General features: G+C 39.5%; 2 protein-coding genes across 2 annotated transcripts in view; one reads left to right on the forward strand and one right to left on the reverse strand.

The window, feature by feature from the left end:
* LOC308273874 (ankyrin repeat and SOCS box protein 3) overlaps positions 1–27,383 on the reverse strand; it is a gene marked incomplete at its 3' end in the record, with an annotated part of 223,946 nt that overhangs the window by 99,176 nt on the left and 97,387 nt on the right. The window contains exon 2 of the mRNA XM_080711258.1: positions 410–618. Within this exon, the coding sequence (XP_080567384.1) occupies positions 410–605 (196 nt within the window). The 5' untranslated portion in view covers positions 606–618. The remainder of the gene's footprint in view (positions 1–409; positions 619–27,383) is intronic.
* Positions 6,136–14,839, forward strand: CHAC2 (ChaC glutathione specific gamma-glutamylcyclotransferase 2; the record flags this gene model as incomplete). The annotated part of the gene is given in 4 exon segments (XM_080711256.1): positions 6,136–6,270; positions 10,941–10,976; positions 14,461–14,816; positions 14,818–14,839. Coding segments are annotated over 4 exon segments (549 nt in total).

Raw genomic sequence — 27,383 nt, forward strand, 5'->3', positions numbered from 1 at the left:
CGAAAACCAAAAAGTATTTGGAAAAAAAAAAAAGAGTAATTTAAACACTCAACCTCAATTCTGCTAGCATCACTCCTTTTCTTTTTTTTTTCTGAAAAAAAACAAATATGATTAGTAATTACCAAATGCTTAAGTTAAGGCAGCAAGTTACCTCTGTCGCAAGATTCAGCACAGTCAATAAAAATGAGCCAGGCATAAGCAGTTCCACAAAAAAGACAATATTTACAGATGTCCAGAAGGAACACCATGCTCACATAATCCAAGCCAGGCAATCTTACCTTCCATAGAAGATAAGGCAATTATTTTAGGATTATAGAAGGGGAAACAAATATTACTATGTATTACCATCCTTTAATGTTTTATTAATCCCCTAGCAAGAGCAGCCTCCCACACCTTGAATGTACTTTACCTGCATGAATTAACATCTGTAAACATTCAACAGAGTTGTGGTAAGCTGCTTCATGAATTGGCATCCATCCCCTGTTATCAGCAACATCGATGCTACGGCCCTTTCTGAGAAGTTTCCTTAAGATTTTAACATTGCCTTCCCTTGCAGCAATTCCAACTGTAGAGCACGTGTCCAAGTAAGCCTCTGTAAAATCCATTCTTTTAACCAGTCTACAAAACAAGGTAGAAAGATAATACTATAGTCAATAAAACATCCCTGCACTCCTAAAGATTGGCAGATTACAGTGGGTCCTATCTACCATCTCACACAGGACCAGAGAGAAATTGATTGCCAAGCAACAGCCCCTACAACAGCCTAAAAGAGAAAGTCTCTCAAGTCATTTTTCCTTTGAATATTTATTTAAAATATTAAGGCAGCTGGACATCATGGCACATGTTTATAATCCCAGTACTTAGGAAGCTGAGAAAGAAGGATCACAGGTTCAGCACCAGCCTCAGCATCTTAGCGAGGCTGGCAGCAGCCTAATGAAATCCTATTTCCAAATAAAAAATAAAATTGGAGCCAGGCGTGGTGGTGCACACTTGTAATCCCAGCATTTGGGAGGCTGAGACAGGAGGACTGTGGTTCATGGACAGCCTCAGCTACTTAGTGAGGCCCTTTGCAACTCAGGGATACCCTGTTTCCAAATAAAGAATAAAAAATTGGGCTGGGGATATAGCTTGAAGGTAGAATCCCCCCTGGGTTCAACCCCCAGTTCCATTAAAAAAAAAAAAAAACGGATGAGGGGTATACCTTGGAGGTAGAATACATCTGGGCTCAATCCTCAAGTACCAAAAGAATAATAAAATATCAAGGGAACTTGGGTAGCTGCTGGATTACAGGCTCACAGCCAGCCTCAGCAACTCAGAGACCCTGTTTCAAAATGAAAAATAAAGCTGGACATAATGGTGCACTTTGTAATCCCAGGACTTGGGAGGCTGAGACAGGAAGATTGCAGGTTTGCAGCCAGCCTCAGCTACTTAGTGAGGCCCTCTGCAACTTAGTGAGACCCTGTTTCAGAATAAAAAATAAACAATAGGGCAAGAGGTAGACTACCCCTGGGTTCCATCCCCAGTACTGCAAAATAAAAAATAAAATAAGGCCAGGGGTCAAGCTCAGAGGAAGAATGAAAATTAAGAAAAAATAATAATAATAATATCTGAGACAATGGGCAAAAGAACATTCCTAGGCAAAAAAAAGGGCATAACCAAAAATGTAGAGATGAATAAAAAGAATAAGTAAGGGAAAGTAAACAAAGAAAACAGTTCACTTTGGAAGGAAGATTAGGCAAAAAAAATAAAGTAGGAAAACAATATTACTGAGGTTGCTTTAGCAAACTGCTGAACTATATTTTTTTAACCATGTTTATATCTAGCCAAGGCAGTTACAATAAGTTTTAAAGAAAAAAAATCAAATTACACACTTTATGGCAACTTATAACTATATTCGTTTAATACATAAAAACCTTCTTTGTAGGAAACACACATAACATATATAAATATATATACACACACAACACATACACACAAATGATTAACATTTTAAAAGCATTAAAGACAGCATTTGGGCAAAAAGTATAATTCCCTTTTCAACTTTTATTGGATTTAAGTTATAAATCTTATTAGCAGATCCAATAGATAGTAGCCTGCAGAAAATACCAGAACTGGGTAGTATTTCTATGCTTTTTAAGGAAAGGAGAATTGAATGTGCTACAATAGCAGGATTATTCCTTTTAACCCCTAACATGGACTAGTTACCATAAATTGTTATTAAGATATTTCCTTTTAGAAAATTTCTCTGTGAGCCAGGTGTGGTGGTACACACTTTTAATCCAAGTACTTGGGAAGCTGAGACAGGAGGATCACAGTTTCACGGCCATTCTCAGCTATGAAGTGAGGCACTATACAGCTTAGTAAGACCCTGTTTCAAAATAAAGAACAATATAGGGCTGGGGTGTAGCTCAGAGGTAGAATGGCCCTGGGTTCAATCCCTAGTACGATAAAAAAAAAAAAAAAAGAAAAACTACCTGTGACTAGACTAAAAAAGAAATACTGCTGGGCATGGTGGCGCACGCTTGTAATTCCAGTACTTGGGAAGCTGAGAAAGGAGGATGCGGGTTCCCAACCAGCCTCAGCTACTTAGTGAGGCCCTCTGCAGCTTAGTGAGACCTTGTCTCAAAATAAATAAAAATGGGCTGGGGATGTAGCTCAGAGGTAATATGCCCCTGGGTTCAATCCTCAGTACTGCAAAAAAAAAAAAAAAAAAAAAAAAAAAAAGGAAATACAGTGCCAAGCAAATGCAATAAATAAACTTCAACTGGGAGTTGGGGGTGTAGTTTAGTAAAGTGCTTGCCTAGCATGCACAAGGCCCTGGGTTTCATGAAAAAAAAAAAGGAAAACTTCAACTGTATCTTGAGTTGTTGGGAGAGGGGATCAATTCCAAACAATATTGAGATAATTTTTAAAAATCATATATAGAATAGATTATTAGTCAGGCAAAACCCAGTACCTGAGCGGCTGAGACAAAAGGATTGCAGGTTTGAGGAAGCCTAGGCAACTTGGCAAAGACCTCAGCAACTTAAACCCTAATTCAAAAACAAACAAACAAAATGGCTGCAGATGTAGCTCAGAGGCAGAATGTCTTGTGTTTAATCCCTAGGAACCGCCCCCAAAAAAGAACCCAGAATAGATATTTGATGATGTAATTATTGATTTTCTTAGATGTGATAACGGCATCATGGGCATGAAAAGAATGCGTCCTTTTTTTTTTTTTTTTTTTTTTGGTGGTACTGGGGTTCCTGGAAGCCCTTCTACTTCCAAGATACACTCCCAGACCTATTTACACTTTTTTATATTTGGAAACAGGTTCTCTTAAACCAGCGCGGCTGGCTTCGAACTTGTGCGAACCTCCTGTCTCCGCCTCCCAAGGGCGGGGATTACAAGCCTACACCACCACACCAGGCTGTGTCCTTATTCTTAAAAGATGCACTAAGCCCGGCGTGATGGCACGCTTGTAATCCCCGCGCTTGGGAGGTGGAGACAGGAGGATCGTGCAGGTTCCAAGCCAGCCTTGCTGGTTTAAGAGACCGTTTCCAAATAAAATATAAAATAGGTCTGGGAGTGTAGCCCGGAAGTAGAACGGTTTCCAGGAACCCCAGTACCACCAAAAAAAAAAGATGCACATAGACATATTTAGCAACAAAATATTAGTAATACATGCAATTTAATTTCAAATATTTTAGATTTTTAAAAAGTATAGATGCCTTCATGGGCACAGGCTTATAATTCCAAATTCGTGAGAAGCTGAGGCAGGAGGATGGCAAATCCAAGGCCAGCCTCAGCTATTTATCAAGACCCTGGCTCCAAATTAAAAAATAGGGCTGGATATGCAGCTCCATTGCAGAGTACCAGTAGGCTTAATCCCTGGTGCCACAATTAACAAAGTTATGAGAAAAGAAGAAATAAAGAAACTGTTGCAAGTCAGGCGTGGTGGTGCACACTTGTAATCCCAGCATTCGGGAGGCTGAGACTTGGAGGATCGTGGTTGGTGGACAGCCTCAGCTACTTAGTGAGGCCCTCTGCAACTCAGTGAGACCCGGTTTCAAAATAAAGAATAAAAAAAAAGCAGGGGGTGTAGCTCGGAGGTCAAACGCCCCTGGGTTCCATCCCCCAGACTCGAAAAAAAAAAAAAAATGTTGCAAAACCGAGAATGGTAGTACAAGCCTATAATCCCAGTATTTTGGAAGTTGAGACAAGTAGACAACAGGTTTGAGACTACTCTCAGCAATTTAGCAAGACCCTCAGCAACATAAGACTGTTTCAAATTTAAAATTTTCAAAAAGAGCTGAGGATGAAACTAGAAGGTAAAAAAAAAAAAAAAAAAAAAAAAAACCCTAGATATAATCCCCAGTGCCATAAAAAAAGAAAAGAAACTTGTAAAATGTTAATTATTGCTGCTGGGTGTGGTGGCACATGCTTGTAATCCCAGTACTTGAGAGGCTGAGACAGAAGGATCACAGGCTTGCAGATAGCCTCAACTACTCAGTGAGGCTTTCTGCAACTTAGTGAGACTTTGTTTCAAAAATAAAGAATAAAAAGTAGGGCTAAGGGTATAGTTCTGAGGTAAAATGCCCCTAGGTTCCATTCCCAGTACCAAAAAATGAAAAAAAAAATGTTAATTATTGGAGCTACAAGCACAAGCAAGGGTGTAATTGGGACAACAGAGGGACTCCAGACAATGAAAGAGAAACCTCAGTGGAGCCAGAGAGGTGGTCTAAGGGAAGGGGAGGGGGAAACACTACCATGGGCTATGTGTACATAAATGAATATACTAACATCAATCTCAGCACTCTGGGAAGAAGGGAAATGGGGAGGGAAAGAGGGGACAAGTGCTGTGTGCATGTATGTCACTGTCAACATGATTTACATTAGGTGAGACTATAATGCACCAATAAAAGCACTTTTTTTTTTTTTTGCGGGTCTGGGGATGGAACCCAGGGACATTCGACCTCTGAGCTACACCTCCTGCCCTATTTTTATACTTTATTTATTTTGAAACGGGGTCTCACTAAGTTGCAGAGGGCCTCACTAAGTAGTAGCTGAGGCTGTCTGGGACCCACGATCCTCCGGTCTCAGCCTCCTGAATACTGGGATTACAAGTATGCGCCACCACGCCCGGCTTAAAAGCAAATTATAAAAAATAAAAAATAAATAAAAAAAAACCTCTCTGACCGGGTGTTTTAGTATTCTTCTCTAATGGCAGTGAAGTCCCTGAAATAGAAATTCTCAAGAAAAAGCAATCACCTGATAGGGCTTCTATTTTTATGTACACAAACACGGCCATGATATTTCAAGTGAGTGTCCTAAAGAATATGTTGTAGGCATACTTCTAAACATCAGATTTTAACATTTCTTAGTATCCTTGATCCCTTTAAGAAACTCATGAAAGCTCTAAGGTTTCTTACCAGAAAACAAGCATACATATACCCCAAATGTTGTACCGTTTCAGTAAGGTCCCAAATTCACTTCCAGAAACTGTACAAGAGCCTGAGTTACTATCGTTGCACTTGTGGACTGTGGTGCCAACAGTCCTCCTCCTACCTGGCAGCCCCAGGCAAGACTAGGCCCTTTCTCTTCTCCTCTTTCCTGATTATATTTACACAGAGCCACAAGCTTCCACAAAGGGATGTGGGTAAAGCAGTCCTCTGCACAGGCGCACTAGAGGAAGGGTAAAGATGGAGGTTGCAGAACACATTTAGTAGACAAAAGGTCAGTGATTCTGGGCCTTCTAGTAAGGAAACTAGCCAAGCTGGCGAACTTCAGGCTACAAAGCTAGTGCGCCTGCGCCCACTGACAGTCACCCCCCCCCCCCCCCCCCGCTTTCCCCGTGTTGCTAGCCCCGGAGGCGCCTGCGCCTTCAGCCGGACCCCCTTCTAACTCTTCCCCAGGGCTCCAGGGCTCTGGGCAGGTCACCTCCTCCCCGTTTCCCGCGGCGCCTGCGCTCTCTGCAGATCACCTCCCCCCCCCCTCCCTCGGCGCCTGCGCCCTCGGCAGTCACCGCCCTCCCCCTCCCCTTGTCCCCAGCCCCGGTGGCGCCTGCGCCCTCCACCAGTTCGCATCTTCTGCAGCGTCCAAGTCTACTGGGTGCAGACCTAACCCAAGGCCAGACGCCGGGGCCGTGACAGCAAGATGTGGGTTTTTGGTTACGGGTCCCTGATCTGGAAGGTAGACTTTCCCTATCAGGACAAGCTGGTCGGGTACATCACAAACTACAGCAGGCGCTTCTGGCAGGGCAGCACTGACCACCGCGGGGTCCCCGGCAAGGTGAGACGCCAGCCAGCCCCACACTCTCCCGGACCACCCAGCCGCTTCCGGGCGGGCACGTGGGCCGGGGCCTCTAGGCTTCCGCCAGCCTCCTGCCCCAGAGCTCCACACCAGGAGCTCCTTCCAAAGTCTCTTCAGACACTGGCGGTTAGTTCCTTGAGGAGGCAAAAGGCAGGGGCTAAAGCACCAAGCTAGTAGACCGCTGGCGACTGGGAATGGGGCGACTAGGAATGGGCAGCCTCTGCCAAAAACAAAAACAGTGGCGGGAGGCTGAGAAACGATCGGGGTTCGCGGACAGCCTCAGCTACTTAGTGTGAGGCCCTTTGCAATTTAGTGAGACCCTGTTTCAAAATAAAGAATAAAAAATAGGGTTGGGGATGTAGCTCAGAGGTAGAATGTCCCTGTGTGTTCCACCCCTAGTACCGAAAAAAAAAAAAAAAAAAACCCACATAGTGGCGGGAAAATGAATCCATCACCACAGAGGTGAAATGGAAAATCAACTTGTAAATTCAGCTTTCTAGCAATTAAATTTCTTGGCATTTCTGCATTCTGCCAGACTTTCACTGGTTTAGAGTAAACGTTTCTTTGTATCTTTGCAACTTTTGTTTAAGATACTTAGCAGATGAACTAGCTAACAAAATTGTCCCCACTACTAAACTTATTGATTATTTTGGATGTCAGGCACTAAATGAGTTCCCAATTTATTATGAGTAACACATTAACAATATAAGTTTTTGATCTGTTTTTCAGCCAGTTATGTAAAAAAACCTCGAATGTATGTGTTCTGAAATTAGCCCATTGTTTATGCAAATCAATCTTGTATGGCTACAAAACAAATATGTAAAGAAAATAAGTTTTTGATACCTAGTAGTTCTGATAACTTGAACACCTGGATTTTGGTCAGCCTTCTAACTTTTGTAGTACATTTCTTTTATGTTCTCCAGAGTACTCTGAAATTTTATATAACCTTGATTACTGTTTTTAACAGAAATTAATATTGGCCCCAAAGCCAATATTAAAATTAATATTAATAATATTAAAAATAATATTAATATTAAAAAGCCAATTCTAAAGTGCTAGAAATCAGAAGAAGGAAAAAATTACGATTAATTCCAAAGGAATACCTGTAGTCATGGACAGGGGAAAAAGATGAAGATTCTAAAATAGTTTATATCTGGCTAATATGACAGGATTGAAAATTGAAAAGGACTTGAGTTAGGAACCATAATTTCAGTACTTGGGAGGCTGGGGCAAAAGGATTGAAGCCAGCACACAATAATTTAAGGATACCCTGTTTCAAAATGTTTTAAAGGGGAAAGGCCTGGGGATGTAACTCATAGTTAATTAGGTTCAATCCTCAGAGGAAGAAGAAGACTGGACTTGATGTAATAGTGGCAAGGACAGATGGAGTGCAGAATTTGTCACCTAGACTGCTAACATTTCTTATTCAAGATCTTTCTCCTTTCACTCTACTAAACTGATTTTAAAACAGTTTTTATGGGGGGATGCAGTAGTGGGAATTGAGCCCTGGGGTATTCTACCTCCAAGCTATACCCCTCAGCTGTTGGTGTTAGCATGAAACAGGGTGTCACCAAGCTGGCTGAAGCTGGCCTTGAACCTGCAATCCTACTGTCTCAGCCTCACAAATACTGGGACTACAGATGTGTGCCACCATATCTGGCTTCAAAAACACTTCCTTTATCATACGAGTTACTTGCTACTCAAGTGTTAGAGTAGATTCTTATTCTCAATTTATCCCCAAATATTAATGGCTTATGTCCACTGTCCCCTAGTTTAAACTGTTTTGTTTTGGTTTGGATGTTTGTTTGTTTGTTTGTTTGTGGTAGTGGGGGTGGGACTGAGGGGCTTTTCTACCTCCAGGCTAAGTTCCCAGACCTATTTTATACTTTATTTGGAAACAGAGTCTAAGTAGCTAAGGCTGGCTTTGAACCTGTGTGATCCTCCAGTCTCAGCCTCCCAAGCGCTGAGATTTCAAGCATGCGCCACCATGCTCAGCTGTTTTTGTTTTTTTTTAAACACAGGACTTGATGTATGCTAGGTAAGCACTCTACCAACTGCTACATTCCCTAGCTCTCTGCTCTACTTTTTGGCTTTTTGAATCTGGCTCTTATTTCTCCAGTCATCTTTCTAAATCATCTCCTTAGGTGGGGCAACCTTCTGCCAAGTCAAACAGCTGTCCTGGTATAGTCCTGCCTGTAGGGCCTAACTCATAAATCATGAGTCATGTGCCTTTTCACCAGAAATTGGACTTTGTAGCCACCTAAAACTCAATTCTTACTGCATTTAATAAATACCATACATCTTAGTCCTCAAGTTTTCTCTACTTGTTTGGCATTTTGATTTGTATTCCAGAAGCAAGAATCAAAGTTTTATTTCCTCCACAGCAGAGTAGATATTTAATAAAAACCTCCAATTCACTTTGAAATTGAAAATATGGCAATACTGAATGGCATCAATATATGTATCCTCTATTATTATCTTAATAACTAAATAGAGTAATAGCTAGTTAAACAGAAAAGAAATCTTTACTTCCAAGAGCACAAGAATGTTTAACTTAAGTTCCTCAATGACAAAAATACAGCTGGCCGTGGTGGTTGGTGGTGCATGCTTGTAATCCCAACACTTGGGAGGCTGAGACAGGAGGATTGCACAGATTCAAAGCCATCTTCAGCCACTTAGTGAGGCTCTCAGTAACTTAGTGAGACCCTGTTTCCAAATAAAGTATAAAATAGGTCTGGGAGTATAGCCCGGAGGTAGAAAAATCCCCTGGGTTCCACCCGCAGTACCACAAAAAAAAAATGTTTTTAAGTACTATGCAATTATTAAAATATATAAGACTAGCCAGGCGTGGTAGCACACGCTTGTAATCCCCGCACTTGGGAGGCGGAGACAGGAGGATCACGCAGGTTCAAAGCCAGCCGTGCTGGCTTAAGAAACCCTGTTTCCAAATAAAAAGTATAAAATAGGTCTGGGAGTGTAGCCTGGAGGTAGAAAGGTTTCCAGGAACCCCAGTACCACCGTGTGTGTGTGTGTGTGTGTGTGTGTGTGTGTGTGTGTGTGTGTGTGTGTACACATATATAGGTATATGACTAAGAGAATACAATTATATGAAAAACCATAATTCAAACTACCATGTATCCTTTGATTACAAATTATACAGGCATGGTGGCACACACTTGTAACCCCCAAGCTTGGGAGGCTGAGACGGGAGGATCACATAGGTTTAAAGCCAGCCTCAGCTACTTAGTGAGGGTCTCAGCAACTTAGTGAGATCCTGTTTCCAAAACAGGATAAAATAGGTCTGGGAGTAGAGCCCAGAGGTAGAAAAGCCCCTGGGTTCCACCCCTAGTACCACCAAAAAAAAAAAAAAAAAAAAAAGGAAGGAAGGAAGGAAGGAAATATCAACAAAGATGACACAAATATCTAGATGAAACTATGTACCAATCACTGGGCATACAAGAAGGTAAAATTGTTGCCTGCAACTTAGATTTTTGCTAATGAAGTTAACATATCAGCAGAAACATGGCCTTTGGCACTTCGTAGGAATTTTAAAGAGAAGAGTATGTAGCCATTAGTTGAAATCACCTTTGTGCCTTAAATTATGGACTATTTCATAGATTTTCTCTAAGGCTTTCAACTTGTAAACAAAGATTTTCAGTCTTTGAAATGAGAGAATAAAATTGGCTTGATAATATTTCAATCTCAAGTTTAGTGATACAAAGTCAAGTTTCTTTCCATGTAAATCTTAAGTGATTTGTGTTTAAATCAAAATAGGAAAATTTAATTGCCTAGAACACAGATGGGTTACTGTCCTATATAAGAGGAACTATATAAATCAGTTCTAATATTAGCCTCTCAACAGGGCAATGTAAAATTCACTTCTGAATGTAAAAGGGATGCCTTGAAGCACACACACATACACATTTATGACCATATACAGAAAGGTAAGAGTACTTCATGACTTATAAATATAAGCCACTCATTTACTTACACTTAGGACCTCTCAGTAAAACCTGGTAGCAGTGGTTCTCAAAGTATGAACCCCAAAACAGTTCATAGTTTCACTAGAATCACCTGGGATGTGTAGTACAAATGTACACTGGCTCCATGCTTAAATAATCAGAACTCTGGAGGTGTGGCCTAGTGTAATGTGTTTATCAAGTCTTCCAGTAATTTGATCAAAGTTTGAAAAGCACTTCCTTGTAAAAAAAAAAAAAAAAAAAAAGTACCCTGGAATGTCTTTTTTCTTCTTGTCTAATAAAAGTGTAACAACTTTTTTCCCAAGGGCAGAACTAGAATTTTTAATTTGTAATTGCTGCTTCCATTTGCCTTTTATTCTAGATAAGCCTTAGTCATTAAAAAAGCTATGTTTTTTAATGTATGTTTTAGATGAATATACCTTATATACAAATTGATGGAAATCTTTTACAAAGGCCTTTATAGTTTGGATTAAGGTACATTCTCCTACATGGTTCACTTTAAACATGTCACAAAAAACTAAGTACTTCTTTAAAAAAATGCTTGTTGGAGAAAATGTAGTTAAAATAATCAGTGTCAACAATAAGTCACTAATGCTTGGTTACTTAATAGACTTTTAATTCAGAAAATATATATATACATATATATTTTTTTTTACCTTTTTAAAACAGCCTGGAAGAGTTGTGACTCTTGTTGAAGATCCTGGGGTATGATATAATCATTCCTTTTTATATAATCTTTAATTGTATAAGTTATAGATATGTTCTTAGGTTTTAATAATTAATGAGTTTTATTAATAGTTATCACAATTTGAACCAGAACTCTTCTTTGTGTTTGTTGTTGGTGACTTTGTTCTATTTTTCATGGTTTTCCGTGGAAATTGAGGCCGGTAGGAAAACAGTTAAAATGCAGATTGTAAGAATTAAAACCAAATGACAGTCCAATTGTGTGAATTTTGCAGTCCTCTTTTACGTTAATGGATATAGCCCCAAAATAGCAAACTACTACTAAGAATCAAATGTAACCATGAAATCTCTATTCAAATTTGCTAGGAGTCTAATATTTTCAGAAGAAAACTGAGTCAGAAATTCTCACTTTATATATTGCCAAATTTTATCAATAGGACTTGTGTTTCTTAAACAGGTATGAATTGCCAGAAGTTTTTTGACAATTCTTAGTTTCTTAAATATTTTAAATCATTTTTATTGGCATACAGTTAAATTTTTATAGTATGTAAAGATTTAACCTTGGAAGACACTCTGATATTCAAAACCCAAGGAGTTAGCAACAGCAAATTAATAACAGTGTAGATTAGAAAATTCTTTCATAATTTACACTAGGAAACTACTAAAAATATTTCAATCTGAGCGTGATGACACATGCTTGTATAATCCTAGTACTTAAGGCTGAGAAAGGAGAATCTGGATTGAGGCCAACTTCAGCTACATAGTGAAGCCCTCCACAACTTAATGAGACCATTTCAAAATAAAGAGATAAGTCTTAGTCATTGATTAGGGGTGGTAGTGTAGCTCGGAGGTAAAATAATTTCAACCTGGGCGTGGTGGCACATGCTTAAAATCCCAGTACTTGGGAGGCTAAAACAGGAGGATCAAAGGTTCAAGTACAGTCTCGGCAATTTAGCAAAGCCCTCTGCAACTTGGTGAGATCTTGTTTCCAAGGGGGCTGGGGAAGCCAGGTGTAGTGGTGCACACTTGTAATACCAGCATTTGGGAAGCTGAGACAGGAGGATCGCAGTTCACCAACAGCCTCAGCTTCTTAGTGAGATCTTCCGCAATTCAATGAGACCCTGTTTCAAAATAAATTTTTTAAAAGGCTGGGGCTAGCCGGGCGCACGCTTGTAATCCCAGCGCTTGGGAGGCGGAGACAGGAGGATAGCTCAGGTTCGAAGCCAGCCGCATGCGCTGGCTTAGGAGGCCTTTTTAAAAAAAAAAAAAAAAAAAAAAAATAGGTCTGGGAGTGAAACCCGGAGGTAGAAGGGCTTCCAGGAACCCCAGTACCACAAAAAAAAAAAAAAAAAAAAAAAAAAAAAAGGCTGGGGGTGTAGCTCAGAGGTTGAATGTCCCTGGGTTTAATCTCCAGTACCACCAAAAAAAAAAAAAAAAGAAGAAAGAAAAAATAGATTCAAGCCAGGCACAATGCATGACCTATAATTCCAGTAATTGGAAGGTACACAGTTTCAAAGCCAGCATGCAGTTAACTTATTGAGCCCCTGTTTCAAAATAAAAAATAAGCCAGGCGTGATGGCACACGCTTGTAATCCCTGCGCTTGGGAGGCGGAGACAGAAGGATCACGCAGGTTGGAAGCCAGCCTCGCTGGCTTAAGAATAAAAATAGAATAGGTCTGGGAGTGTAGCCCAGAGGTAGAAGGGTGGAACCCCAGTACCACCGAAAGAAAAGAAAAGAAAAGAAAAGAAGACAGGGCTTGGGTATACCTTAAAGGAAGACAACCCTTGGTTCAATCCCTAGTACCACAAAATGAAAAACTAAAAAACCTCCAAACTGGTAACTAAATTACTCCTGGGCAGTTAATTTTAAAATGGGACTGTTAGCTGAGTGTGGTGGCACACACTTGTAACCTCAATACTTGGGAGGCTAAGACAGGAGGTTTAAAACCAGCCTCTACAACTTAGTGAGGTTTGCAGCAACTTATCAAGACCCTGTTTCAAAATAAGAAATAACAAATCAGGCTGGGGGTATAGCTCAGAGATAAAATGCCTCTGGGTTAAATCCCCAGTACCACCCCCCAAAAAAGGCAATTTCAACAGAATTTTTTTTTTTTTTCAGAAGCATCCAAGCCGGGCATGGTGGCGCACGCTTGTAATCCCCGCGCTTGGGAGGCAGAGACAGGAGGATCGCGCAGGTTCGAAGCCAGCCGCGCGGGCTGGCTTAGGAGACCCTGTTTCCAAATAAAAATGTAAAAATAGGTCTGGGAGTGTAGTCCGGAGATAGAAGGGCTTCCAGGAACCCCAGTACCACCAAAAAAAAAAAAAAAAAAGAAGAAGCATCCAACCTCCGAGCTATACTCCCTGCCCTATCCTTTATTCTTTATTTTTGAAACAAGATCTCACTAAGTTACAGAGGGCCTCACTAAGTAGCTGAGGCTGTCAGCAAACATCAATCCTCCAGTCTCAGCATCCTAAATGCTGGAATTACAAGCATGCACCACCATGCCTGGCTCTACAGAATTATTAATGACCAAATAAAAACCTTTTTCATTTTCAGTCCCATTAGTTTACAAAAGACCTAATTTAAAAAATTCTAGAAATGTCAATAAGCATAACATAAGCAGATACAAAGAAATTATTCAAATAATGATTTTTTTGTTTTGATTTTTGGTGGTACTAGGGGTGGAACCCAAAGGCCCTCTACCTCCAGGCTATACCCTCAGACATATTTTCTAGTTTATTTGGAAACAGGGTCTCATTAAGTTGCTTGAGAGCCTCACTAAGTAGCTGAAACTGGCTTTGAAACTGTGCTACCCTCGTCTTAGCCTCCCAAGCATGGGGATTACAAGTGTGTGCCACCACACCCAGCTCAAATAAGGATTTTAAAATGTTGATTTCCTTTATTGTTTAGTATGTACCTCTTTGGTACAATTTTTTTTTTTTGGGGGGGGGGGTCTGGGGATGGAACCCAGGGACATTCTACCTCCAAGCTACACCCCCAGCCCTTAATTTTTATTCTTGATTTTGAAACAGGGTCTCACTAAGTTGCAGAGGGCCTCACTAAGTAGTTGAGGATATCCACGAACCACGATCCTCCTGACTCAGCCTCCCAAATGCTGGGATTACAAGCCTGTGCCACCAAGCCCAGCTCTTTGGTACAATTTAAATGAGGACAAAACTAAGCCAGGCATGGTAGTGCACACTTGTAATCCCAGAGCTTGGGAGACTGAGACAGGAGGATCACACAGGTTCGAAGCCAGCCTCAGCAACTTAGTGAGACCCTGTTTCCAAATAAAATATAAAAGAGGTCTGGGAGTATAGCCTAGTTGTAGAAAAGCCCCTGGGTTCCACTCCCAGTACAACAACAAAAAGAAAAAAGAAAAAAATGAGGACAAAACTGCATTGACTACTAAGACTATACAAATATGTTCTTAGATCATAACATTCACCTATTTTAATTAGCATTGTAAATACTAAATAGTATATTTCTTTCATTTTCTGACAGGGTTGTGTATGGGGTGTTGCTTACAAACTACCAGCAGGAAAAGAAGACGAAGTAAAAGAATACCTTGACTTCAGAGAGAAAGGAGGCTACAGAACCATAACCGTCATTTTTTACCCAAAAGATCCTACAACCAAACCTTTCAATGTGCTGCTATATATTGGAACATGTGATAATCCTAATTATCTTGGTCCTGCACCTCTGGAAGATATTGCTGAACAAATTTTTAATGCAGCTGGTCCAAGTGGAAGAAATACAGAATATCTTTTTGAACTTGCAAATTCTATTAGAAACCTTGTTCCAGAAGAGGCAGATGAGCATCTTTTCTCTTTGGAAAAATTAGTAAAGGAACGCTTAGAAGAAAAACTTCAATTGCATATAAGACCTAATCATTGACTTTTCCAAATAAGCCAAGCATTTAGTCTTCAAAGAATAACTTCAGTGCACAATGGCAGTAAGATTTAAAAATGTGTTTGCCTGAAGACATTATTTTTAATGTTATAGTCAGGATATCTATCTAAATTTACAATATTAATTGCAAGTGTCCTAAAATACACATTCAGAAGATTGGAATATAAAGAAAGAAGAAATTCAAGTTTTAATAACAAATATTTCCTAACTATATAATATTGAACACTTAATAGAAGCAAAGTATTTAGAAATATTCATTTCAGACTCAGTTCAGTTCTTGTTTTATCAGAGTAATAATTCTGCTGTTTCATATCATAATACTATTTTGAAGTCATAGAGAATTAAACCAAAATTCAATAAATATAAGATTATATCAATATATTCCTATAAACTAATTCTATAACCATGGTTTAAAATATATAAGCTTAGCCAGGTGTGGTGGTGCACGCTTGTAATCCCCGTGCTTGGGAGGCAGAGAATGGAGGATCGTGCTGGTTCGAAGCCAGCCTCACTGGCTTAAGAGACTCTGTTTCCAAATAAAAAAATATGAAATAGGTCTGGGAGTGTAGCCCGGAGGTAGAAGGGCTTCCAGGAACCCCAGTACCACCTATATATATATGCACAAGCTTAAAATAATGTGTGTTTAGAAATATATGTTAATATAGGTAAGACTTCAGTCTTGATTGTGAATTTGTTATTCAGATATTAAGTGAAACTCGAATTTAAACAAAATAAATTGGCATTTTTAATATAAAAATGTCCTTGGAATTATAGTGTGCTATACCCTCTCCTTTTTAAAATAAATGCATTTTACTACACAGAAAAAAAACTAAAGCTAAAGAGCACAAATTATACAACTCACATCCACTAATTATAATATCATTCACTTCATATTTTTCTTATACTAAAACTGAAAAAAAGGATGGGCTTTCTGATAATTACAGATTAATGAAGAATACACACACATGAAAGTTCTATGTCTGAAACACTTTTGGAATTGTAATTTCTTTCAAGTAAGAAATGACATCTGATTATGTGCTACATAACTTTTTTTCTTACATCTTGTCACCTAAATAAGAGTATCAATTGTGTTTGTGCTGCTCAAGTAGAAAACAAATACTTAAACTAATTTGTGTAGAATTAGCTTTGATTCAAGCTAATCAGATTATTCCTGAGTATAGGTGATTTCTTTCTCAATAGGATATATAGTCACTAAAATCTTTGAACAAAAAAAAAGTCAGTATCATGTCAACTCTAATAGCTAGTTTATAAAACTAAAGTCCAGGCATGATTAATACATTAGTACAGAAGTTTTTCCCATAAAATAGAACTGTCCTACATGGTAGCAAATTGTCCTTTTCATATTTTCTATTTATTAGCCCCTTAGTAATTCACTCACTACATAACTAAATTATTTTCCAACATTTTAAATACTTAATTTTCCAAAAGGTATTTCACTTCTCCAGTACTGCAGAAAATATTAAGTTATTAATATAACAGGTGTGGTGGCGCACGCTTATAATCCCAGCACTTGAGAGGCTGAGACTAGAGGATCACACAGGTTCGAAGCCAGTCTCAGCTACTTAGTGAGTCTCTCAGCAACTTAGTGAGATCCTGTTTCCAAATAAAATATAAAATAGGTCTGAGAGTATAGCCCGGAGGTAGAAAAGACCCTGGGTTCCACCCCCAGTACCATACACACAAAAAAATTAATATAAAGATGTGCTAAGCACATTACATATAGAAAAACAAACATCCCCATTTTTGGATAACTGTCTGAACTTACTTCCACAGTAACTTGTGCTCAGTCATACATGCAACAAATGGAAGAAATCCAGGTCTCTGACTCTAAAGCCATAAAATCCTTCTACAGTATATATATATATATATATATATATATATATATATATATATATATATATAAATTTTTTTGGTGTCTACAGTTTATTTTGAAACCTACCTCAACTTAACCATTTTAGCTATATCTTTCCCCAGAAGGTAAAAAAGATTGTTTTTGTATAATGAAATAGTATTTAATTTACTACAAAAGGATGCTATTTTTTACATATGGGTATCTTGCCATAAATATAAGTCTATCCAAGATTGAAATACTATAATTTAGAATCACACAGGTCAATCAAGAGGACCAGCTTTTCATTTTACAAACAAATCAAGATCCAAAGGAATTTGTGATTCTTCCATTAACAAACATAATTACACTGCAAAATATTAAAAGGAATTACTTTGGGATTATAGTAAGGCCATGTTCCACAGGGTCCAGGAAAGAAATATGCATTTTCATTAGGATGGGGAGAAGCCTGACTAAAAAGAAGTATAAATAGTACTCAGAGAAAAGCTAGGATTTGGAACCACCAAGCTAGGAAGAACCAAAACTCTGGTACAAAGTTATCTAGTATAAATTTTCTCAGTGCCGGGCTTGACAGCACACACTTGTAATCCCAGTACATGGGAGGCTGAGAGATAAGGATCATAGGTTCAAAGCCAGCCTCAGCAACTTAGTGAGACACTGTTTACAAATAAGAAAAAAATAGGGCTGGGGGTATAGCCTGGAGGTGGAAGGCCTCTGGGTTCCATTCCCAGTAAAACCACACAAACACACACACACACACATACACACACACACACACATATACACACTTTCCCATCAAAACCACAAGTCTCTCCTTACAGTACTCAGATCTCAAATTCAAAACATTTTGCCAGGCTTGGTGGCACACGCTTGGGAGGCAGAGACAGGAGGATCGCGCAGGTTCGAAGTCAGCCGCGCTGGCTTAAGATACCCTGTTTCCAAATAAAAAATATATATAAAAATAGGTCTGGGGGTGTAACCCGGAGGTAGAAGGGTTTCCAGGAACCCCAGTACCACAAAAAAAAAAAAAAAAAAATTTCCTTCATTCCACCCTAATTATATAAATGTAAAAAAACTCAGGCTTTCATTTCTCAGAGTTAAATTATTAGCTAGATGTTCAGTTTTAGGAATCCAAAACCAGTATGAGTATAAACCCTACCTACATTTGGAAAATAAACTTTTAATATAAATCTCCAATGGAATGAATTTTTATATACTTTTATTGGTGCAATGTAATTATACATCATAATGAGATTCCAAGTGACATACTGATGTTTCTCACTGTATACTCCTGGCCTTCTTCTCTCCCCACACGTTAATGAGTAGAGTTTTTAAAGTAAGTCTTTCTACTCCTACTCTAGACCACTATTACAGTTCTCTTCCCCACTCCCAAAAACACATTCACACTAAGCACCATCTAGATATCACTACCATAAAGTTACTCAGAGAAACAAAGGGAACAGTCACCAATTCTATTTCAAAAAATGAATGTGACCCATTTTATTAATTCTGATTTTAAAAGTGTGACCACTGTCTGTTGCCGTGATGAATCTCAAGAGTGAAAAAATTAATATTCTAGCCTGCTGAGGGTTTAGGCCGATGCCGGGGCCAGCGGCCAGCATCAGAGCCTGCTGTGAGGCAAGGCCGGTGCTGGGGCCTCCGAGGCCGGGATCGGAGCCTGCCGAGGGATTAGGCCGGTGCCGGGGCCAATGGCCAGCATCAGAGCCTTCCATGAGGCAAGGCCGCTACTGAGGCCTCCAAAGCCTGGATCGGAGCCTGCCGAAGGGTTAGGCCAGTGCCGGGCCAGCGAGGCTGGGATGGAACCTGCCTTGAGGCTAGGCTGGTGCTGGGGCCACCGAGGCCGGGATCGGAGCCAGCCGAGGGGTTAGGCCATTGTGGGCACCAGCGAGGCCAGAATGGGGCTCCCCATGAGGCAAGGCCGCTGCTTGAGCCAGCGAAGTCTGGATCAGTCCACCGGGTAGCCAGGCCACTACTGGGGCCTTCAAGAGTGGGATCGGTACTTGCAACGCGGCATGCACAGAGAAATATCACAGAAAATAAAAATCAGATGCTTCTCCTAATCAGCAAAAACTAGGAGGAAAGGAACAACAGGAAGAGGTAGAGTTATAGAAAGGGCCCTATAGTAAAGCAATTAAGGTGACCAATGAGAGGGTATGGAATAGGGGAGGATGGAGCCTCTTTAAAACGCAGGAGGTACATAAACAAATGTATCAAAGTTAATCACCAAACAAGAATGGGATCGAGAGAGGGGGAGGGAATGGGATGGGGACTGGATGAGGGCTAACTGGATGATGTGTGCTTGTATATCCTCTCAAGTCTTGTATTCCAATGTGATATATGATTACAATGCACCAATAAAAATAAATTTAAAAAAATTAATATTCTACTAATAAACTACCTGAAAAGCATTTTTGGGGTAATACTGGGGATGAAACCCAGAGGAACCTCTGAGCTACACCCCAGTCCTATTTTTTTATTCTTTATTTTGAAACAGGGTCTCACTGAGTTGCAAAGGGCCTCACTAAAAAGCTGAGGCTGTCCACAAATTGAGATCTTCCTGTCTCAGCCTCCTGAATACTGGGATTACAAGTGTGAGCCACCACGCCCGGCTCTAAATAGCCATTTAATTTTAATATATGTAAAACATTACTCAGTACCTGACAGAATGCTCATTATATCTATTATCTAATCTCAAAAAAATTTTTTTTTTTTTTTTTGGTGGTACTGGGGATGGAACCAAGGGGCTTTCTACCTCTAAACTATACTCCCTGTCTATACTCCAGGCTATAAACTTGTAATCCCAGCATTCAGGAGGCCAAGACAGGAGAATCTCAGTTCCTAAACAGCCTCAGCTACTTAGTGAGGCCCTTTGCAACTCAGTGAGACCTATTTTTATATTCTATTTGGAAACAGTATCTCACTAAGGTGCTGAGGCTGGTTTTAAATCTGCATGATCCTCCTTTCTCAGCCTCCCAAGTACTAGGATTACAAGTATGTGCCACCAGGTCCAGCTTCAAAACTCTTATCTAATAATATTATATATTATATGTAAAGTACCATGGACTCAATATTTAAGACTAATAATGATTAGAACCATACCTATAGTTTAAGAACTAGACTTGTTCTACCAATCAACATTTCTTGTAATAGATTTCTCTTTTCTATAATACCTTGATAACAGGAAATACTGTAAGAACATATCCCTCTATCTTGAGCAACTGAATCAATGTAAGCATCATATTCCTATAATTTACCCTCTCTCATTCTTTCACGACAAGTACATGATAAATGTGTTTTAAAAATCCTTTTTGATACAGGCATGGCTGTAATCCCAGTATTTGCGAGGCTGAAACAGGAGGATCAGTTTCAAAACCAACCTTTAATGAGACTCTCAGCAACCTAGCAAGACCTTGTTTCAAAATAAAAATAAAGCCGGGCGTGGTGGCACACACTTGTAATCCCCACGCTTGGGAGGCAGAGACAGGAGGATCACGCAGGTTCGAAGCCAGTCTTACTGGCTTAAGAGACCCTGTTTCCAAATAAAAATATAAAATAGGTCTGGGAGTGTAGCCCAGAGGTAGGGCTTCCAGGAGCCCCAGTACTACCAAAAAATAAAATTAAAAATAAATAAATAAAAATAAAAGTAAAAAATAAAATAGGGTTGGAAGTGAAGTTCAGAGGTAGAACACAATAAATTCAACCCTAGTACTACACATAGCCTTTTGCCAGGTGTGGTGGCACACACTCATAATCCCAGTATTTAGGAGGTTGAGATAGGAGGATTGCAAGTTCAAGACTGCCTCAGCAACTTAGTGAAACTCTCAGCAACCTAGTAAAAACCTGTCTCAAAAAAAAAAAAAAAAAAGATAAAAAGGACTGGCTGGGAGAGAGAGGGTACAGCTCAAAGACAGAATGATCCTGGATTCAACCCCCAGTATCACAAGGGATAAATAAAATAAAATTCCCTTTCATCATATCATGCTAAGTTTACTGGGAGTAGAGAGAATAAAGGAAATGTTTCCACTGATGTTATGTACATATGGGGGAATACCAATGCCTATCTTGATATCATGCATGGGAAGAGGGAGTAGGGAGGAAGCTCACCAACTGCTGTGTGCACATATGTCTCTATCTCTCTGAACTACATTAAGTGAAACTACAATGCACCAACAAAAGTACATATAGACAATAAAAAGTTTCTATTACACATATATTTTGAAAAAAATTCTGACTACATTTTCTATTAATTTATTCAACTTTTAACAATCCATTTTTATGCATTCTTAAAACCTTGAACTCACCCTATTGCATATATATTAAGGACTCACATATTAGTGACTTTTTTTGCGGGGGAGGGTACTGGGGATGGAACCCACGGGCATTCTACCTATGAGTGACACCCCCAGTCCTATTTTGAAACAGGGTCTCACTGAGTTGCAAAGAACCTCACTAGGTAGCGAACCCTGATGTTCATGTCTCAGCCTCCCAAATGCTAGAATTACAAGTGTACGCCACCACGCCCAGCAGTGTTATTTTTAATCTAATCAAAGAATTCTAACAAATCATTTTTCTGTCAAATTTATATAATAAAAATTTTATCAGCCAGGCATGGTGGTGCATATCTGTAATCTCAGCAACTCAGAAAGCTGAGGAAGGAGGGTCACAAATTTGAAGCTAGCACTGCCTTAGGATAAAATTTAAAAGGGGACTGGGACTATACCTCAGTAATAGAGCACTAGGTTCAATCACTAATACCATAAATAAATGAATAAATAAATATATATAAATAAATAGAAGGAAAAAATGAGAAGAGAAAAATGTCTTTAGCTTTCTTGAATTGCAGAGTTCTTAAAATGCATTTTATCTTTCTAAAATACTAACACACCTCAGTATCACCTTCTTGGGTTTTTTTTTTTGTGTGTGTGTGTGTGTGTGTGTGGTACTTGGGTTCCTGGAAACACTCTACCTCCGGGCTACACTCCCAGTTTTTTTTTGAAACAGGGTCTCTTAAACCAGAGAGGCTGGCTTCGAACCTGCGCAATCCTCCTGTCTCAGCCTCCCAAGCTCGGGGATTACAAGCCTGCACCACCACGCCCGGTCTTGTTTAAGTGTACCAAACCTCCCCCCTTTATAAATAGCTTGTCTACACACACTCTCTTTAACTGGAAAAATCACCACTTACCCCTACAAACTCTTATTCCGTGTGTGTGTGTGTGTGTGTGTGTGTGTGTGTGTGTGTGTTTTTACTGGGGATCAGACCCAGGTGCTTTCTCCATCGAAGCTACACCCCCAGCCTCAGTTTATTCTTTATTCTTGAAGCAGAGTCTCACTAAGTTGTGGACAACTTCACTAAATGGCTAAAGCTGGCTGCAAACCTGCAATCATCCTACCTCTACCTCCCAAGGACTGGGATTAGAAGTATGCACCACCACACCTGGCTCATTCTTTTTTTACTTTCACAGAAAATTAACTAGTGTTCCACTTCTGTATCAACTCATTTTAATTATTCTCCAATCCAACTTTACTGTTACACTCTACCTAATCACTGTAGTCTCAGCTCTCCAAGACCTATTTCCTGTTTTCAACCCAAAGATCTCTCTGTACTCTTCCTTATTTCCACTCTGATGCATCAGACACTAGTAGCCAAGCATACCATGTCACTAAGGCTAAAAAGGCAGACCATTTCATTGTATTTCCATTTTCAGTCCTTTATTCTTTACCAGATACACAAATTCATCAACTCTTAAGCTTCCATTACCATTTTGGGGGATTCCTATCTCCAGCCCATTCTCTCACCCTCTACAACTCTCTACATATCTGATACATGAAGGCATCTCCAGTTGAGCTACACATGCATGAAAATATAGTATACTAAAAATGGAATTCATCTTTCCCAAGTGGAAAATTTTTTCTCACATTACCTCCCTGCACGTGACATATATTAAATGTGAAATAATGATCAGAACAGAAAATAACATTAACAAAAAGGCTTTAAGATACTCATATCAATTTAAAGGCTTTTAGAAAAAATGAGCGACATTTTTCACAGTATATACAAAGTACAGTTGTGCTTTTTTATATGCTTTTATTGGTACATTATAGTCTCACATCATAATGTAAATCATGTTGACAATGACATACATGCACTTTAGTACACACACAGTACTTTAGTTGTGCCTTTATAATGTTAATTTTAGCCTTTAACTTACAAAATAGTTTTATAACATTTCTTAATAAGAAGTGCTAAAATTCAATTCGGACACCAGGCCTGGTGGGAAAAGCCTGTATCCCAGTACTTGGTCGGCTGAGACAGGAGGATCACAGCAACTTAGCAAGATCCCATTTCAAAATACAAAATTTTTAGCCTGGTGTGGTGGTGCACGCTTGTAATCTGAACATTTGGGAGGCTGAGACTGGAGGATCATGGTTCACAGACAGCCTCAGCTACTTAGTGAGGCCCTCCATAACTTAGTGAGACCCTGTTTCAAAATAACAAATAAAAAAATAGGGCAGAGAGTATGGCTCGGAGGTCGAATGTCCCTGAGTTCCAGCCCAAGACCCGCAAAGAAAAAAAAAAAATTTAAAGGAACAGGGTGTAGCTCAGAAGTAGAACAACAACAACAACAACAAATATTGATAATAATAATAATAATAATAATAGGCTGAGATGACTCCAACACCTTAGATTCCCATGTAAGCAAAATGAAGCACAATGTGAACACAAAACAATTATTTTATTATAAACTGACAAATAATAGTTGTGTATACTTATGAGGTACAATGTGATATTATGATTTATGCATACAACATGGAATACTTAAATCAAAATAATATATCCATCACCTGATTTTATTTTTATGAAATAATTTTTATTAATACTCTTCACTCAAATTGGTGACAACCAAGCCTTCTTTTAAGTCTTCTCACACAACCGGCAGGCACAGACATAGCTGTATTTGAATCTGTTTATTTGGGGGGGGGGGAGTTACCAGGGATGGAAGACATCCTTTCTACCACTGGGCTACACTCCCAGACCTATTTTATATTTTATTTGGAAACAGGGTCTCACTAAGTTGCTGAGAGCCTCACTAAGTAACCAAGGTTGGCTTCAAACCTGAGTGATCCTCCTGTCTCAGCCTCCCAAGTACTGGGATAACAAGCGTGTGTCACCATGCCTGGCTGCTTACTCTTTTTTTTATACATATAATTTTATTGGTGTACTGTAATCTCATATAATACAGTTCAGAGTGATAGGGACATACATATATACAGCACTTCCAACACCTCATTTCATGAGGTGAGAACCTTTGAAATTTACTAGGATAGAACTCTAGAAAAATACATTGTAATTTACTGTGGATATATTATATCCACGTTCTATATAATAAATATTTTTAAAAATCTTATTTTAGCCCATGATGGTATCTCATGCTTGTAATCCCACTACTTGGGAAGCTGAGACAGGATGATCATGCAGGTTCGAAGCCAGCCTCAGCAATTTAGTGAGACCCTGTTTCCACATAAAATATAAGAGGTCCAGGTGTATAGCCTGAGGTTGAAAGCCCCCGGATTTCATTCCCAGGACCACAAAAAAAAAAAAAAAAAAAGGAAGGAAGGAAGGAAGGAACTTATTTCTCCTATCTAATTAAGGTTCTGTACTCTTTGACCATCATCTTCCCGTTCTTCATACCCACCTGCCTATCTCTGAAAAGCACTATTCTACTCTCTGCTTCTTAGTATTTGATTATTTTAGATTTCACATAGGTGAGAACATGTAACATTTATGTCTTTCTGGACCTGGTAAATTTCACTTAACATAATGACTTCCAGTATTCCATTGCACATGTATCTTATATATCCCTATCCCTTCATACTTTGATGGGCACAGGTTGATTCCACATATTGGCTATAGTGAATAGTACTGCAATAAAATGGGAATGCAGAATTCTCTTCCACACACAAATTTCACATATTTGGGAGAAATACTCAGAAGTGAGATTCTGAATCATATAGTTCTGTTTTTAATTTTTCAAGAAACCTCTATACAATGTTCCATAATAACTATACTACTTTATTACATATCCACCAAAAGGGCACAATGGCTTCCTTTTGTCCACATCCACACCAACACTTGTCTTTTATCTTTTTGTTAATAGCTATTCTGTCAGGTATGAAATGATAACTCTTATAGTCCTAACTTGCATTTCTGTGACGAGTGGTGGTGATGAACATTTTTTCATAAACCTGTTGGCCATTTGTAGATCTTCTTTTGAGAAAGGTCTATTCCAAGTCCCTTGCCCATTTTGTAATCAGATAACTTGTTTCCTTTCTATATAGTGGTTTGAGTTTCTTCTATGTTCTGTATATTAATATCTTATAAGGTATATTGCTTGCAATATATATTTCTCCCAATCCATAAGTTGTGAAAACTTAAATCTTACCTTAAACAATCAGAAACCAAAAAATTATCCTCTAACAAGGGATCTTCCACCAGATTGTGCACACACCTAGGTTAAGAAAATCAAATAGTTTCTTTTACTTTGCTTCCATGTTCAGCCTGTAACAATTTACAGAACAATATACAACTTCTAGAGTTTTTTGGGTTGTTTTGTTTTGCTTTGTTTTGAGGTACTAGGGATGAAACCCAGGGGCACTGTACCTCCGAGCTATACCGCAGTCCAATTTTTTAGTTTTTTTAGTTTTTGAAACAGGGTCACATTGAGTTGCAAAGGGCCTAAGTAACTAAGGCTTTCACAAACTGCAATTCTACAGTCTTTGCTGATATTACAGGAGTGCACCACCACTATCAGCTTCATTCTAGATTTTGAAACAAGATCTCATTGAGTTGCAAAGGGCTCCACTAAACTGAGGCTGTGCCTGAGGTAAAATGCCACTGGGTTTCATCTCCAGTACAATAAATAAATAAATAAATCAAGCAAGCAAGCAAGCATGGTGACACACACCTATGTACTTGGGAGTCTGAGAAAAGAGGATCACAAGTTCAAGGTCAGCATTAGCAACTTGGTGAGACCATACCTTAAAATAAAAAATAAAAAGGAAGGATTAAGGGTGTAGCTCAGAGGCAAAATGTCCCTGGGTTCAATCCCCAGTGCCACAAAAAAATAAAAAGGGAGAAGGAGAGGGGAAAAAGATTTCTTAGTGCTCCAATGAGAACAGACCAAACACCCTAATCCCAGAGGCTAAATCAGGGCCATACAGAAATTGTTCATTTTTAGCAAGTGTGGTGGTGTACACTTGTAATCCCAGTACTTGGGAAGCTGAGACAGGAGGATCACAGTTTTGCAGCAGGCCTCAACTACTTAGTGAGGCCCTCTGCAACTTAGTGAGACCCTGTTTCAAAATAAAGAATACAATATAGGGCTGGGGGTATAGCGTCCCTGAGTCCAACCCCCAGCATAAAAAAAAATTGAGTGAGTTTTTCATTTTGCATCAAATACTTCTCTTTTTCTTCAAGACTCTTTTAGGGCTTCCTATCTTTTTTTGTTTTTTGTTTTTTTTTTTTCCTTTTTTGGTGGTACTGGGGATGGAACCCAGGGGCATTGTACCTCTTGAGCTATAGCCCCAGTCCTATTTCTTAGTCTTTTTATTTTTTGTGGGTTGCTTGGTTGGTTGGTTTTGCAGTACTAGAGATGGAACCCAGTACTACCTCCTAACTACAGCCCCAGACCTATTTTTTATTCTTTATTTTGAAACAGGGTCTCACTGAGTTGCAAAGGGCCTCACTAAGTAGCTGAGGCTGTCCTGGAACCACTATTCTCCTGTCTCAGCCTCCTGAATGCTGGGATTACAAGCGTGAGCTGCCATGTGGAGCTAGTCTTTTATTTTTTGAAACAGGGTCTCACTGAGCTGCAAAGGGCCTCGCTAAGTAGCTGAGGCTGTCCAGGAACCTGGATCCTCCAGTCTCCACCTCCAGAATGCTGGGATTACAGGCATGCGCCACCATGCCCAGTTTAGGACTATCTTAAACACCAAGATTACTCAAACACTCTCCTAAATTTTCTTCTATTATTTGTTGTTCATTTAAACATTAAATCCAGGCTAGGGATCAGTGGCAGATCATCTACCTACCTAGTACACATGAGGCCCTGGGCTCAAAGCCCAGCACCACAAAACAGTACATAAAAATAAATGAGTAGATAATCCATTTGGAATTCATCTTAGTAGCTTTGTATACTTAAAAAGCAGGCGTTGAGCCAGACATGCTGGTGCACACGTGTAATCCCAGCATTTGGGAGGCTGAGACCGGATTCACAGAAAGCCTCAACTAGTAAGGCCCTCTACAACACAGAGGCTGAGATAGGAATAGCGGTTCGAGGACAGGCTCAGCTACTTAGTGAGGCCCTTTGCAACTCAGTGAGACCCTGTTTCAAAATAAAGAATAAAAATATAGGGCTGGGGGTGTCGCTCGGAGGTAGAATGGGCCTGGTTCCATCCACAGTACTGCAAAAAAAACAGGCGTCACCTCGAGTTTCTAAACTTACCCCTCTTCCTCTACAGCACCAATTTCCTGCTGCTGATACCATCCCATCCTGCCCTCTGACACACCAAGAAACTCTAATGAACCATCTAGGAGGACCATCTGCCTAATGAACTACTTAACACC

This window comes from Muscardinus avellanarius (assembly GCF_963383645.1).
Source record: "Muscardinus avellanarius genome assembly, chromosome: 15".
NCBI classification, from domain to species: domain Eukaryota; kingdom Metazoa; phylum Chordata; class Mammalia; order Rodentia; family Gliridae; genus Muscardinus; species Muscardinus avellanarius.